General features: G+C 37.4%; 1 protein-coding gene across 9 annotated transcripts in view; it reads left to right on the forward strand.

Annotated features, from left to right (window-relative positions):
- The window catches only part of fam131bb (family with sequence similarity 131 member Bb), a 59,035-nt gene that overhangs the window by 28,612 nt on the left and 13,408 nt on the right, over nucleotides 1-17,015 (forward strand). For 2 of the 9 annotated variants that reach the window (XM_079894827.1, XM_079894824.1), the window contains exons 2-5: nucleotides 3,904-3,941; nucleotides 8,139-8,244; nucleotides 10,605-10,829; nucleotides 13,114-13,254. In XM_079894827.1, the coding sequence (XP_079750953.1) occupies nucleotides 8,145-8,244; nucleotides 10,605-10,829; nucleotides 13,114-13,254 (466 nt within the window). In that variant the 5' untranslated portion in view covers nucleotides 3,904-3,941; nucleotides 8,139-8,144. Of the gene's footprint in view, nucleotides 1-3,903; nucleotides 3,942-7,672; nucleotides 7,709-8,138; nucleotides 8,245-10,604; nucleotides 10,830-13,113; nucleotides 13,255-17,015 lie in introns of all 9 variants that reach the window. The other 7 variants (XM_079894821.1, XM_079894823.1, XM_079894822.1 and 4 more) reach the window with 7 other exon arrangements.

Below are 17,015 nucleotides of genomic sequence, written 5' to 3' on the forward strand. Positions count from 1 at the left end.
CAGTTTAAGATTACACACTCAAGCCCATGTCAGGGCTGACTATGAAAGAATATTACTCATTAATAATGTGAGAAATCACCCTGAGACCAAAGCTGTATTTAAGCTTAATTAGCACAGGGCCTTCTTTAATTAAGTTTTTGTGGAATCAGGATTAGTCTGTGTAAGGAAGGAGCAAAATAAATAAATAAAAGGATAGGATTCGTTAATCATTCAGAGAGAGGCCTGAATACAGGTGACCTGTTTTCCACAGTATCCCTTTTATCCCATCATTGTTTAGGTGATGGACTGCATAATTATTTAATTATGATATTAGGGGACTTATGAAGTGGGCCACTGCATGAGAACTAATGGAATCTATAACAATGTTACGCTACAGTGACTGGGGGATAGAAAGTTTAGTTTGTCGCTCTCTTTTCTGTTTACTTGAATTCCAGTTTAACACTCCCTTGCCACCTCCACATGTAGTCTCCCTCTCTCTCTTTCTCTATTGTTGTAGTGTTTTATCAGTAGGTCAAGCTGTGCTGATAATGAAAGAACAGCATGAACGTAGGCAGGTGAATGTTGTTGGGATCTGATTCAATTATGCTTTCAATGCAGTCATTTTCTGTTGTTGATGGCCCTAACCATTTGCTCTCATTGCTAGTGTTTCTCTAGGTTGCCTTTCGTCCACAATAATCTTCACAGTGAACAGTGGGAGGAAATTACTGTGTATGTACAGATTAACTATAATTAGGTGATGTCCAGTGACATGTGTTTAGGTCCCCAGCGTGCACTGCAGCAGTTTTTTTTTTAACCTTCAGAAATGTGGCATAGATTCAACAAGGTGCTGGAAACATTCTTCAGAGATTTTGGTCTATATTGACATGATAGCATCACGCAGTCACTGCAGATTTGTCGGCTGCACATCTCTATGATGTGAATCTCCAGTTCCGGCACATCCCAGAGGTGCTCTACTGGATTGAGATCTGGTGACTGTGGAGGCCATTTGAGTATAGTGAGCTCATTGTCATGTTCAAGAAACCAGTTTGAGTTGATTTGAACTTTCTGACATCCAACTTCCAGCTGGAAGTAGCCATCAGAAGATGGTTACACTGGTCATAAAGGGATGGACATGGTCATCAACAATACTGAGGTAGGCTGTGGTGTTTAAACGATGCTCGATTTGGCCCAAAATGTGCCAAGAAAATATTCCCCACACCATTACACCACCAGCCCGAACCGTTGATACAAGGCAGGATGGATCGATGCTTTCATGTTGTTTACACCATATTTTGACCCTACCATCTGAATGTCACAGCAGAAATCAGTGACTCATCAGACCAGGCTTTGTCCAATTCTGATGAGTCAATTTTGTCCAATTTTAGTGAGCCTGTGTGAATTGTAGCCTCAGTTTCCTGTTCTTAGCTGACAGGAGTGGGACCCGGTGTGTGTTCTGCTGCTGTCCATCTGCTTCAAGGTTTGACATGTTGTGCATTCAGAGATACTCTTCTGCAGACCTCTGTTGTAACAATTTGAGTTACTGTTGCCTTTCAACTCGAACCTGTCTGGCCATTCTCCTCTCACCTCTCTGGCATCATCAAGGCATTTTCATCCACAGAACTGCCGCTCGCTGGATATTTTCTCTTTTTCTGGCTTGTTCTCTGTAAACCCTAGAGATGGTTGTGCATGAAAATCTCAGTAGATCTTCAGTTTATGAAATACTCAGACCAGCTCGTCTGGCACCAACAACCATGCCATGTTCAAAGTCACTTAAATCACTTTTCATCCCCATTCTGATGCTCAGTTTGAACTTCAGCAGATCGTAGACCTTGCCTGCCTAAATGCATTGAGTTGCTGCCAAGTTATTGGCTCAAATATTTGTTAACAAGCAGTTAAACAGGTGTACCCAATAAAGTGGCCGGTGAGTGTATATTAGATAACAGTTGCTATTGGTCAACTGCTATATATAAGGGTTATGAATCAATTAAAATATTTAAACTAATAATTAATTGCATCTAATGGTAAAATTCATAATCATAAATGTTTACATATTGAATCCCCAAATTAATGTAGATCAACATAATCAAAATAAAAGAAGTATATTTGCTAAGTCTTTTTACCAAGTACTATGATGGACAGTTGCATATCGAAACCAATACTGATACTTTCAGGTTATGTGGATAATCATAGCCGTTCAACATTGTTTAAAATTGAATAGGATTTGCAAATTGAATAAACTGCAAATTATCAGACTGCTTGTAATTTATAATTTATTAACAACTATTACAGAGAACTTAATCAATCTTACGCCAACTTATATAACTTAAACTTGCAACGACCTATTATAATAACGGCTGTATTTAGCTTTGCTATCGTTTAATGTGAAAACTTCTCTGTTTTTGTCATTACTCTATTTGCTCTCTTTGTGTGAATGAGAGATGTCTGTTCTTTTTTTTTCTTACATCAAAGCTTATTTTATGCATTAATTTTCAAGCTGTATATGTTTCAGCATTACTGGTTTCACACTTAGATATTTGTTCTGTATGCAACATCAGTATTGAACGTTTTGTTACTTATTCCTGCAAAGGGTTTCACAGTACCGGCTGTGTGTATTCACATTTGCGTGTGCCCAACAATAGGCCTATTGTTTCTGTACTATCACATATTATGTTGTAAAAGTGACAGTAGCTAAGTTTCCATCCACTTGTCAATCGAATTATCTGAAGTTCGGTAAAAAAGCTCATGCGAATAAAGCTGGTGAAAGTGTGTTTCCATCCAACGGCTTTAAAGCGAATAAAAACCTGTGCGTAATGACGTCACATGCTGTTTTGCGATCACATTGGTATATCAAATTGATTTGAGACATTTGAAAGGGTTTCCATTTCATTTTCGCAATGAATCGCACAACATTCAAGCATACATTTGCGAAAAAAGTTTTGCTAGACAAAATGGATCGCGCCATCTATCGTTTCCATCAGCGTTTATCGCATAAGCCGTATATCGATCAAGATAAAATCCGATGAGACCGAACGTATTTCATTTGAGTCGATATTCATGAAATTCAATCGAATTTTACTGTTTCCATAAGGCATTTTTCATTCGATATCACTTAATTCGGATAAAAATGTGTGGATGGAAACATAGCTACTGACATGACGTGAAGACCAAGTATGGTAACCCATAATTAAAATTTAAAATTTGCATTTAACCCATACAAGTTAGTGAGCCCGATCTCATGAAAGTGCGTATCTATAGCACGAATGATATTTCTCGTATCATTTATACGGCAAAAATAGTTTTTGCGTACATATGATACACAGTTTTCGCATGCATATGATACGCACTTTATGGTGTGTAATATGCACGCACTCCACATCCCTAATCCTACCCAAGGGGTTGACAGTGCGTATCATTTGCATGCAAAAACTCTTTTTGGCGTATGAATGATACGAGAAATATCATTCGTGCTATAGATACGCACTTTCATGAGATCGTGTTGCCATTACCAGTCAGACTCTCTAGCCATTAGGCCCCAGAAATATTGCCACATGCAGTTTAGATTGCAAGTTATGAACATCTTTAGTCAAACTTATGTTTAGATTAGTTTTTCCTAGTAACACAGAGCAACCAATTATGTTTTGTAACACAATAAGATCCAGGTTCTCAGCCAAAAGCAACACTGATCACTATAATGGTGATGTTCAAATCAAACTTTTTTCCTCCAGTAATTTAGAAAGTAGAAGACATAGACTGCATTGATTAAATTAGTAAATTCCTCAATTTTTTTTAATTTATTTACATTTTTTATTTATATTGCAGCGACATACTCTTTCAATAACAACATGTATGAACTGCTTTTACTTTTTCTATTTGAGTCTCAAAGCACCCCCGCTATAATTTCCTTGCATCTCCTTCTCTCTCCAGCAGCAGATGGAGTTCCCGTGCAGAAGGATGGGGAACAGGTAAGGAAGCTGCCGATTACACCTACATACTAAATGAACCAAATCTCCCAACAGCGCTGACACGCTATGACACCCCACACCACATATTCCTGTTTAGGGGAAAATAGCATCCTGCTCCAAGATGGAGGCTAAGGTGTCCAGAACAGGAAGAGATTACCTCAGTTATGGAAGTGAGCCAGCTCTCCTCCGTAACCGCAGGAAAACATTGCTAGCACACCTAGTTAACCGCATGTAGTTAGTGCTTACCAGAGCTGGCTTGTAGGTTTGCTGTTCTAGTCGTCAGCATTTATTTTTGGTTAAGTTTGTGTGTTCCAATGCCTCGCATTCTTAAGAACTGACCCAGAAAGCAGGCTTATAGTATTTGCCTTCAGCTGCAGTGACACTGACTGATTCTGGGTCTGTGCTTAAGGGTAAGATGATGATTTTGTTCAATGGATGCTCAGTTTCACAAATGACACATCACATTGCTTGCTTTTATTTCTTCGCCTACTCTCGTCTCTGTCTTCTTACATACTGTTGCTAAATCTGAGAGAGTAAGCACATTCATTTTATCTCACACAAAGCATACATAGAGATTTCCTCCCTCTCTCTTTTTTTTCTAAGCTTTGAAGCTGATTCCATTAGGGTTTGCTACATGAAGACAGAAAATATGAAATTCAAAAGGTCTCTTCATGAGTATGTTCTTATCAATAAGTAGGCTAAATACACACACCTCTGTCATCTGTGTCACCCCTTTCTGGTTCTGAAGTACTGAAGTAGAAAACAAGAGATATTCATACAGCAGCTTCAAATCTGTTAATTGTCAATTAATAGCCGCAATGTCCATTAATACAAGTAGTCTATGGAATAAACTAATAAAACTAATAGACTAAATAGTTCACACCAAGAATGATATCTATAAAGATAACTATATTTGCGTCCACACCAGCTGAAGATATCGGTCTATTTATTCCAAGCACGTGGTGCAGTTTTATCGTCTGGCCCTTTAAATGCTCAAGCGCTTTAAAGCGAGATGGATTCTGATTGACTGTCAATGTTTTTATCGTTTATCAGCTGGATAAAATCGTTCTGAAAGTGATTCCAACTATTGTTTCTATGTGCCATTGTCGTTATAGTTGTGGTGTGAACTTTTTACAACTATATATTTATCGTCATCTTTATAGTTATCGTTATCGGGCCTTAATGCAATGTTTTGATTATATTTATTATAATGTGTGTTTTGTATTTGTATAGGCCTATTATATGATTTTAAATGTGAGAGTAAAGTAATTACAATATTTATGCTATATCATAATCCGCGTGACCCCGACGTTGCCTTTCTTTGATGACGGTGCAGGGCGTTCCGAATGAGCGAAGTCCAATGGATATCCCTTGCTCAGGGAGTAGGGAGCATTGAACACTGTGTAGGGACCCCGTTGATTGGAATGCACCTCTAATGATTCAAATGACTGATTTATAAAGACAATCATGTGTCGCCGCCTACTGGTGTAACAATGTAACCTACAAAAAAATTATAATAATTCCGAATTCTGGTACACCGAATATTTTTCAGTATCCGAGATACACTCTAAAAAATGCTGGGTCATTTCAACCCAACTTTGGGTCAAATATGGACAAACTCAGCCGTTGGGTTAAATGTTTAAATTACATTTTTAACCCAACGTTTGGGTTTGTCCATATTTGACCCAAAATTGGGTTAAAACAACCCAGCATTTTTTTAGAGTGTAATTATCATTTTTGAAGAAAGCTAATTTTTTTTTTTCATTTGGAGCAACATGCTGATCTGTGGATCAGGAACATGTTAAGAAAAGAAAATAGTGTTCATTTTGATTTTTCTTCAGAAAGTTCTGAACAGTTCTCCAATAATGTTAGCATTGCTCTGACTTCATATTACTCGGCATCTAATTCAATCCGCAAATACCATGACAGCACTGACAGCAAATCACCCCTTAAGCGCTACAAATAAGCTTCTGTCGAAAACGACAAAATATCCTCAGGCTTTTGTGCTAGAAATACAAAACATCTCATCTGTAGCAAGTAAGCACAGCTCTCTGGGAGTGATCTCAGCCCCTGAACCTCAGTGTATCGCTTTACCATTGACACTGGTAAAAATAGTAAGTTGACTGTACTCGACAGTCCATTACAGCATTCACTCTCTGCCCCACCATGACTGCAACACAGACTGACTACAGGTGTTCGCTTTCTTTATTACTGCATCAGTGTTGTTAAAACAACCATACAACAGTTTCTTTTTATAGGCTATATAGGAATAGTCTTGCTCTCAGCATAAGCTTTTGCTTTTATCTGCAATAGTCTGTCTATGCAATGGGTGTGAGGCCGTAGGTTTCCATGTAGAATTTTTTTTTTTCCAGAATGCTCCTGTCTGTCTGCCAAAAGCAAACTTCACTATTAATATTGCTCATACTTACGGTTAGGGATTTGAACAAACCCTAAACCTTAAGTATTAAACTTTGGCATGTAACTCATCCTGCACCGTTTCTGCTGTAGACATGAATGATACGTCAAATCTTGTGGCTTGTTGAGGAGAGATGTGTGCTATTACTTTTCGGATGTGTGATTTTTCACAGATAATGAAACTGATAAAACTTTCGTTGACTGAGCCATATAACCAAGATGTCATAGACTTTAAGACAGGCTTTTCTGACTTGGACCACCTAACAACCACCCAGAACATGCTACTAACTCCATAGCAATTTGATGAAACAATTCAAAATAACTTTGCAACCACATATAAACCCAGCCATCACCTTTGTGATATACTATATATTTTATCATATTTGTCATATTTTCTTTCACAGATGTTAAAATCTAGTTAATCCCTTGCCACTATCAAACTCTGTCATTGATAGAACATAAAAACAAACAAAATTAAATGAAACATTCACCCAAAAACAAAAACACTCACCCTCATATTCCTTTTTTAACAAAAAAGGAGAAATTGTTAAATAAACGTCCGGTTGCTTTTTTCCATTCTATGGCAATAAACATGGACTGAAGCTTTCGATTATGTATCATCTTTGTGTGAACAGACCAAAAATTGTTAAAAAAAATAAGTATTCACTGAAAATCTTGACATCCATTATAGCTTCCTTCATAAAAGATCATGAGAAACGTTAGTAATGTCCAATTTACTTCTCTTTTGAGTCTGATCTTTTTAATGAATCAATTGATAAACCCATTTTGAATGAGACTGGTCCAGTTCTTGTTCATCTCAGTGATCTGGTCACTGGAAAGGAAGTTTATCAGTGAATACATTTTGGTATATCATGCAGAAGACATTTTAGACATTTTTATGATACTTTCATTGTGACTGAAAGCTTCAGTTTCAGTTCATTGTACAAGTGCAGCGACCAGTACATTCTTATGAATTTCTTGTTCTTCAAAGAACAAAGAAAGGTTTGGATCAAACAGAAGATGAGTAAATAATGACAGAATTGATTTTTTTTGGCTGTACTATTCCTTTAATCACAGCTTTATTCCACCTCACTGTTAGTTCGACCAAAAATTGGTTTCAATTTGATTTTCTCTCCGTTCTTTTTTATTTCTCTATTTCTCCTTCAACTTCACATGTTTTTAAAATGCCTTGTTCTGTCACGATCCCCCTCTCTCTCCTCCTTTCTCTGTGGTCGTCTCTCTTGCTCTTTTCTCCTCTTTCTCTCTGTCTATCCCCATCCCTCTCTTTCCCCATCCCTCCTTCCTCTCTCTCTCAGCATGGCCGAACAGACTTTTCATGGGAAGGAATCAATGTAAGTGTTGTGAATATCATTCCTCCATTCCTTTCCTTTTGTTATTTCCTCTGAATCACAGTAGATGTCTTCTATCTCACACCCCATTCCCTCGTTGGATCTGTCTCTCTTTTGCGATGACTTGTTGGTGTGCTTTAGTAGTTAGTAGTTTATTGCGGATGCAAATGACAAAAGACTACACTTCCCACCATGCAAATGGACAGAGATTAAGGCTGTTGGGAAATGTAGTTTCACAACCTCTAGCAACCACTGTGTTAACTTTCTACCCAACTTCTCTTGTCACCTCTTTCCTTCCCATAAAATGCCACACTCAAAATTTTGCATTTCATTTCTGCTCTGGCCGCCTCCTGCTCCACCAAAACCATCTATTTCTTCACCTTTCCTGTTTTCTGTCCCATTTTTCTCTCTTGAATGCCTTCCTTCATTTCAGTTGTCCATGGAGGACACGACCTCAATCCTCCCTCGGCTGAAGAAGCGGAACTCCAACGCCTATGGAATCGGCGCTCTGGCTAAGTCCTCTCTGACAGGTGTGTCAGGTGTGTGTCTGTCCTGTCAAATGGTAAAATGACCCCATGTTGACTCCAGACTGAGTTGGAGGAGATGGAGCCAACATGGACCCTTATGGGTTTCCCTTTTCACCACCCGTTTCCATTTACAACACTCTCCAATGGCTCGTGCCATTGGTGAATTCCAAGATCCAAATAAGAATAGATCCCTGACAAGCGATATGCTTCCCACAATGCATTGTCATATGGCTTTCCATTTTATCCTAAGCAGTGGTTGATGGGAGCGGAAGGTTTTTGTATGTTAAGTGCTTGTGGAGTGAAGTGCGGAGATTCAGCCAGTGTGTTGTCTTTTAGCATTGTCGTTTCTCAGACTCCTGTATCTTGTGTTTTTGTACAGTTATGTGCAGTGCAGTGTGTAGCCTTCTCTGAAAGATCCTCTTCTTGAACTTTAATAATTCATGTTCATCATTTCATTAGGTATAACCTAAGAGCTTGAGAAATCTCTGAATTAGCTCTGTATGTTTGCAGTAATGCATGGGTTAAAAAAGTACAGACTCAAGTGTTCAAGTAGCAAAGAGCAATTGATTTTTTTCCTTCTCAGTATCTTATATAAGTTCTCCACACAGATTTCGTGGTTATTAAACAGATCGTTACAGCCGAGGTTTAGTCTATTACAGATGTAGCTTCATTGAAAAAGCTGAAACTAATAAAAGAGAAAATGCACGAGAGCGATGTAGGCTATTATTGTGTGCAGATCTTCATTAGTGTGGAAGGATGTCATTTCAAATTCCCACTCCTTTCCATTGTCACTAAAACTTGATTATTTATTTATCCATACCATAACCATCTCATTATCAAAGTCATTTTCATTTCCTTACCTCAAACAAAATATTAATGCTGGTTAGCCTATATCTGTGGTTTTCAATCCTGGTCCTGGGGACCCATCACTCACGCACAAAAATTGTATGTCTCTCTTTTATAACACAGAAGACAAGGAAATATTGTTGCGCTCAGATGAAGGCTAGTTGTAAGTCCAGGTGCGTGAAAACCAATAACATGTAGAAGAGACTGTAGATGGTTTGCACTCTGAAAAACTAGACAAAGTCTTTAACAAAAAGAATCAATTATTTTAATAGAGCAAGAGCCATCTACAGTCTCTTTTATAACACACCTGATTCAGATCATCAGTTCGTTAGGTGAGAGCTTCATGAACTGAACTAAGGGTACGTTTACATGACAAACTAAAAAGTTTTTTCTTTACGTTTTCGAGTATAGACGACAACCTTGTCAAAACGATCCCCGTTCACACAGATCCACGAAAACTACTAAAAATGCTGTATTTTGTTGATAGGCCAGTAGTTGGCAATGTCACTTTGTAAAGAAACACTACGCATAGACAGAACACGTAATACACACACTGTATCAATAAGTTATGATAAGATATGTTTTTACATTGCTTTAACTTTTTTTAAACCATAAGTCCGTTTAATGTAATTTAAGTTGAAATGACTTAAACATCCAAGTTGATTGTACTTAAAAATTTAAGGCAGGAACTTTTTTTTTTTTTTTTACAGTGCATGTGCATGATGTCACAGTTTTCACAAATTCGTGGCATTGTTCTCAAAAACGTACACTTTGAGACCTGATTTTCAAAAGTCAGGCCCTGAGTTTCAGGCCCACAAAACGCCATTGTCATGTACATGAACAGCCAAAACACATAACAAGTCTTCAGTTTTTAGTTGAAAACAGTGTCATGTAAACGGCCCCTGAGTGTGTCAGATAAGAGAGACATAGGAAATGTGTGGTGTGTATAGGACCAGGGTTGAAAACCACTCGGCCAGTGGATGACATACTTCTGTATAATAATCAGTGAAACTAAAACAATCATAACAGATGACAGGTACTTTATAACTCAGGCCTTAAGAGCAGCAAACAGGTCATGATTATTTTTAGCACAACCTCTGAGCATGCTAATCTATTCCTAATTTCCATGTTACATCAACCCCCGTACCTACGCTGCGTCCGAATATTCCTACTTCCATACTATATAGTAGGCGAAAAACAGTATGTGAGCCGAGTATGTCAGAATAGTATTCATAAAAGAGTAGGCAAAAAGTACCTAGGTACTTCCATCGAGATTCTGAAGTGCGCATTCGATGGACTTTTTTTTTGCTTCAATTGCTTCAAACCAAAAGTAGTACCTACTATACAGTAAGGATTTCGGACGCAGCACTAGTCTCTGAGCAGATGCGATCTTGTACTGTAAAGCTATTTGACTTAATTTCCTCTATCTTGTTTTTTCCCCTCCCTCTCTCCCTAATCTAAAAAACGTCTTCCTCTCACTGTCTTCTCATCCCATCATCCACCCTCTGTCTATTCGTCCACTTCAGGAGTGTCTCGCTCCATGAAGGACAAGGTGACAAAGCCGACAGCGATGGCCCAGGGGCGCGTGGCTCACATGATCGAGTGGCAGAACTGGGGCATGCAGACGGTGGGCGTGGGGGGCGTAGTAGGGGCACGCACCTCCAGTCTGCACCTCCAACAAGAGCGCAAGCTGGAGAATGACGCATACAGCGACCTCAGTGACGGAGAGAAGGAGGCTCGCTTCGCTGCAGGTCAGAGACGCATATAGACATTATTGAGAGAAAGGCCCACGCAAAATCTAGCGCTCAGAAATAAGCTATACTGCTGCATTTTTACATGCTGAGTAGTAGGCAGCTACTAGATTTTACATCTATACTAGTGAATCGTTGTTCGACACTGTCGTTATCAAAATGAATCATGGCTTACTTTAACCCTTTATTACACTCCTTTAAATAACTATTATCATTATTGTTATTATTACAGTATTAATGTGTTTATGTAAATGTGGTAAGCATAAAAGAATACATTTTAAAGAACGTTAGTAACCGAACATGTTCGGTTCCCATTGACTTCCATTGTATGGACAAAAAATACAACGGAAGTCAATGGGAACCGAAACTGTTTTGTTACCAACTTTCTTAAAAAATGATGTTTAACAGAAACAAGAAAATCATACACATTTGGACCGACATAAGAGTGTGTCAATGATCATGAAATGTTCCTTTTTGAGGTGACTGTCATTTTAAGGGGGTTTAATCAATATACTGTACAGTATATTGCAAGTAATTTAGAGAGTTGTTACGCATTCCTTTATTTAGCAGCTTTAAGGATAGAAATAAAATGTTCACATCATTTTTAATTGCCACAAAACATATACAAATGTAAATTTGTTAAAGTTGCTCCATATTTACCTAAACAAAATGTAATTACACTAAAATTCAATATATTCTATGTAACTTACAATTCATTCTGTCTCAAAAGTGCTTAACACTAATACAGTGTGACTATCCCTTACAACTGCTATATCGGCTATCAACACAATATACAAAAATACTGAATGCACCTTTCATACATCTTCTGTTGTGAACCATTATGCTTTAGGATGCTGTAGGCTACTATGTTGAATATTCTTGCTATTTCGTACAGCATCAGGTGTGAGAAATTGCACTCCCCACATTAAGTGCACCTGCTACCTGAATGCATCATCATGCCTTATTTATGACTATGAGAATGCTGGGAATGTGTCTGGGAGGTTTGCCGCTATTTCTTATTCATGACACCATATCTGAGATGATGAGGCTCCTTTATAGTATTTCAACAGTCCGGTGACAGAGATTAAGGGTTAGGTGTGAGAATAATTCAAGTCTGTTTGTGTCAAAGCTGATTTTTTTTCAGCATCATTATTCCAGTCTTCATTGTCACATGGTCCTTCTGAAATTATTCTAATATGATGTTTTTTTGCTCAAGAAATTATCATTATTAATATTTATTTAGAGCTGTCAAACGATTAATCGCGATTAATCGCATCCAAAATAAAAGTTTGTTTTTACATAATATATGTGTGTGTACGGTGTATAATTATTTTTTATATATAAATACACACACATGCATGTATATATTTAAGAAATATTTGCATGTATATACTGTGTATATATATTTATATTATATATAATTTATATCATATATAAATATTTTATATATAAATAACACATTTTTAAATATATATTTTAAATATACATGCATGTGTGTGTGTATTTATATATAGAAAATAATTATACTCCATACACACACATATATTATGTAAACACAAACTTTTATTTTGGATGCGATTAATCGCGATTAATCGTTTGACAGCCCTAAAACACTTGTGCTTCTTAATATTTGAACAGCATATATTTGAAATAGAATTTGTATGTAACAATGTAAAAGTCATTACTGTCTCTTTTAATCACTGAATCAAAAGTATACATTTTCTTTAAAAAAAAAAAAAAAACATGCCTCCAAACTTGTGAACAATGTACATTTTAATCATAGTGTATATCTTAATCTATATTTGCCTGGTTTCACAGACAGGGCTTAGATTAAGCCAGGATTAGGCCTAAGTTAAGTTAGGACATTTAACTAGCTTTTATAAACGTGCCTAAGAAAAAACGTTGCTGGTGTGCATCTTGAGACAAAACAATGACATATTTTAAGATATGTCAGTGCAAGTTGCTTTCAGTTGAAACAGCTCAAACATGCATTTTAGTCTGGGACTAGACTTAAGCCTTGTCTGTGAAACCGGGAGATAAATGACTAAATAATGGCTTTAATACAGCAGGGTGTAGGGGTTAAGGGTCAAATTAATAGTAGTCAAAAAACAGTAATATTAAAATGAGCCTAAAATACACAATCAATAGATGAATAGCAGTATAGCATCATTAGCATCTGCAAGACACAGACAACAAGCATCAATACACAATATGTATTCAAAAATGAAACTGCCGTGTTCTCACTGATTCTTACTTTAAAAGCGTGAATTTTGAATCCTGTCAGGTGTGCTTCAGCAGTTTGCGATCTCTGAGGCGACGCTGATGGCCTGGAGCTCTATGGATGGGGAGAGCACAAGCGTGGGATCTAATCAGGGGAGCGTAGCCCACCTGAGCGAGGCCAACCAGGAAAGCATCACCAGCCGAGGTACTGACTACAGTTCCCAGCATGCACTGCAAGCTCAGAGAATACTTGTACCTCTTCCCACTGTGCTTTAGGCTGGAAACGTAGGAATTAAATCAATTTAGTAACAAAACTTCCGTGTCACATTGTGAGCCCTGATGAGTGCTGCAATTATTCAGGCAACTTGCTGTCATCAACTGCAATCAAACACTTTCTTTCAACAACTTTGCCCATTTTGCCATCTCAGCTCAAATATGTGTAGAGGAAAGTAATGAAATCCCTGACTAATTCCTTAACGACTGAAAAATTAGACCTTTTCCTTTGTTTTTTTATTTAGGCCTATGCTAAAAGGTTTCTTTTTAAAGAAAACTTTATATTGAAAGCCCCCTAGAGTGAGGGTGGGATTACTATTTTGCAGCTTATTTGGAATGCATTGCACATTGGGTTTTGAATAAATGAATAACTAAAGGTCAGGGACCCGTGACTCTCAAGAGAACAAGAACTAATCCACTGAACAGTTCAGTACAGCCTTACAGACTCACATGAGAGCTCAGAACAATGAAAGCCATCTGCATGTTACAGACAGATAATGTGATAATTATGCTATATGCTAAGGCAGAGGTGTAACAAAACTGTAACTATTTCACAGCCCCTGGGGTTTTGAACAAAAGGCTTTTGCAAATCCAGTTGGTACTTTCTCTTTAACATATGGAACATATCTAATAATAATAATGCATTTCATGACACCCAAGGCCTGAGTAAAAAGGTGAGTCTTGAGACAAGATTGTCTCGGGTATACTGTGGTAAGGCAAGAGAAACTGAGAGTGAATATCTGAGAGACCTGCATGCCAAAGACCGGATTTGGCATGCAGTCGTTCCAAATGACAGCCTTTAAGTTGGAATTCACTTGTGCTTGTATTACTGACGTAATCAATATGAATGTTAAAATCACTGAGCATAATTATAATAGAAGAAATAAAACACATGAAAGTCAAAAACTCAGAGTTCAGTTTAAAAAGTGCCGCTGGTCTTTGGCGGGTGGTAAATAGTAGTGAGAATAGTAGGGATTGCCACATTGATTTTTAGGGCAATGGATTCAAATGAAGAATATGTAGACACAGTTAACTGGGATACTTTTCATTTGTCTTTATGGAGTATTGGCAGGCCAGGGGTGGGTAATCGGGAGAATCGGGAGAATTCCCGGTGGTCCGCTTCACTTTTGGGCCGGTCGAGGAATTTTTTTGTTGAATTTTTTTCACATTTGTCACGTTAGTTACATTACACGTTCCGCATTCTGACACCGCAGCGCGCAGCCTCTGCATGGGTTGTACCATGTGAGGGAGTTCTCCCCTCCCCTCCTATAGAGTTGGTTGGGTCCGTAGTCCGTCTTTTCCAAAACGCTTTCTCAGGTAGACTACCGCGGCACCGCCGGCGCCTACCGATAAGCTGGGCCGGCCCTACCATAAACGGTACGCGTCAGGGAGGATGGATGGGAGGAAGAGGCCAGGAGGTATGGAAGCTTGTTTCCGCCACAGAATAAAACATTTTAAAAGATAATTGCGACTTTTTATCTCGCAATTCTGAATAAAGTCAGAATTGCGTGAAATAAAGTCGCAAATGCGTGTTATAAAGTCAGAATTGCGAGATATAAAGTCAGAATTGTGTGAAATAAAGTCGCAATTGCGCGTTATAAAGTCAGAATTGCAAGATATAAAGTCAGAATTGCGAGATATAAAGTCAGAATTGCGTGAAATAAAGTCAGAATTGCGTGTTAAAGTCAGAATTGTGAGATATAAAGTCAGAATTGTGTGAAATAAAGTCGCAATTGCTTCTTATAAAATCTAAGTGAATTATTATTTAACCTTTACATTATTTGTTGAACCATGGTATTAATACAAACTACACAATAGTAAGAGCTGAACTGTTGCTTCATTTATCCAATTTGGAAAAAGTGCTAATTTGGAATTCCACCATGGAAAAAGTGGGCCGGTCTTGGGCCTGAAACTCCCGGGCTGAAAAGTGGCCCCACTCCGGCCCTGAGTATTGGCACAGGGTTTGCAGACAAAAACATACCCTGGAGGAACAGTTGTTAAAATGCAGGAAATCCGCGGGTTTCTCCCAGGACTCATTTAGACAGAGGAAATCAAACTTACGGTCAGACAGCAGATCGTACACCAGAGGCCCTTTGTTGGAGAGTGTTCGAATATTAAGTAGTCCGAAAGAGAGATTGTTTTTAACCTGCATTGTTGCCAGCCGATCAGCTAAAAATAAAAAAATATGAGAATGTAACGGATTCTAACACCAGATAAAGAGTAAAAAATGTTCTGTCGGCTATAAAACATTATGCATTATATATATTATTCAAAGATTTGGGGTCTGTAAATTAAAATTTTTTTTTTTTTTTAAGAAATCTCTTATTCTAACCAAGGCTTGCTTATTTGAATTTATTTAAACAGTTATTATTAAATATTATTAAACGGTAAACACTTATGATTACAATTCAAAATAGCTGTTTTAATTTGAATATATTCCTTTGATGCAAAGCTGTATTTTCAGCATCATTACTCCAGTCTTCAGTGTCACATGATCCTTCAGAAATCATTCTGTAACTCTGATTTCTCAAGAAACATTTCTTATTATTATCAATGTTGAAAACAGTTGTGCTGCCTTATTTTTGTGGAAACTGTGACATTTTTTTTCTTCCAGAATCCTTTGATTAATAGAAAGTAAAAAAAAAAAAAAAAACTGCATTTATTTGAAATAGAAATCTTTTGTAACATTATAAAGGTGTTCACTGTTACTTTTGGTCAATTTAATGCACTTTGCTAAAAAAAGTTCTTTTAGAAAACTTGTATTGGCCTCAAACCTCTGAACTGTATGTTAATTATTATATTATATTATATTCACGAAATGGTGTGGCTTTACAACACGCACGGCACAGGAGATTCAAGGAAATTGTCTTTAATAAACTCAACGATCACACATAAAATCCACAGGAGATATAAACAAGTCTTAAATAAGGGCTTAAATACAAGGAGAGATCATTAACTAGAACAGAAACAGGTGTGGGATTAATTAACAACCAGGAAAACTAACGAGGGAACATGACTCAGGCAAAGCAGAACAGGGAACAGAGTGAAAACAAAACCAAAACACAACATACACATTACAAATATATTATTTTATATTAAAGTATCAATGAAAAATATAAAAATGACTATTTTACCCAAAACGTGGGTGCTATTTTTATTTATGTAGTTAGTATAGTATTAGTTTATAGTACTGCATTATTCATCTTAAGTCACCTGTATTGAAATAATTTGTGAGTGAAGTTGGTTGCTGTTGAGCACAAATCAGTCGTTTAAGAGGTCCCATTCCAGTTAGGATGTTGCCATAGAAGGTCTATAGGGAGAAAAAAGGCAAGAGAAGAATAAACTCAGTGGGCAGTCTGTGTACGAGTGAGTGTTGCTATGCTACGTTACAAAAGCCATTTCCTCAGTAAATAAAGAACCTCATTTCTTCCACTGCCAGAAGGGTGAAGTGAGTGAACACTCATTTTAATTTCACAATGATAAAGCCAGAGATTTCGACGACAGAAATAGAATTTGCAGTTATTATTATTCAACATTGTTTTATAATCAGATATCATTTTGCTGTTGCATTCAGATGAGGCTGAAAAGTCTTGAAAAAATTATGGAAATTTCAAAGCTTCGTATGGATGTGGGCATGATGAACATCTGCTCATTGTGTCCAATCAAAGCATCATAAAAGTTCGGACTGTGAGA

Source organism: Squalius cephalus (genome assembly GCF_949319135.1).
Source record: "Squalius cephalus genome assembly, chromosome: 15".
Classification (NCBI taxonomy): domain Eukaryota; kingdom Metazoa; phylum Chordata; class Actinopteri; order Cypriniformes; family Leuciscidae; genus Squalius; species Squalius cephalus.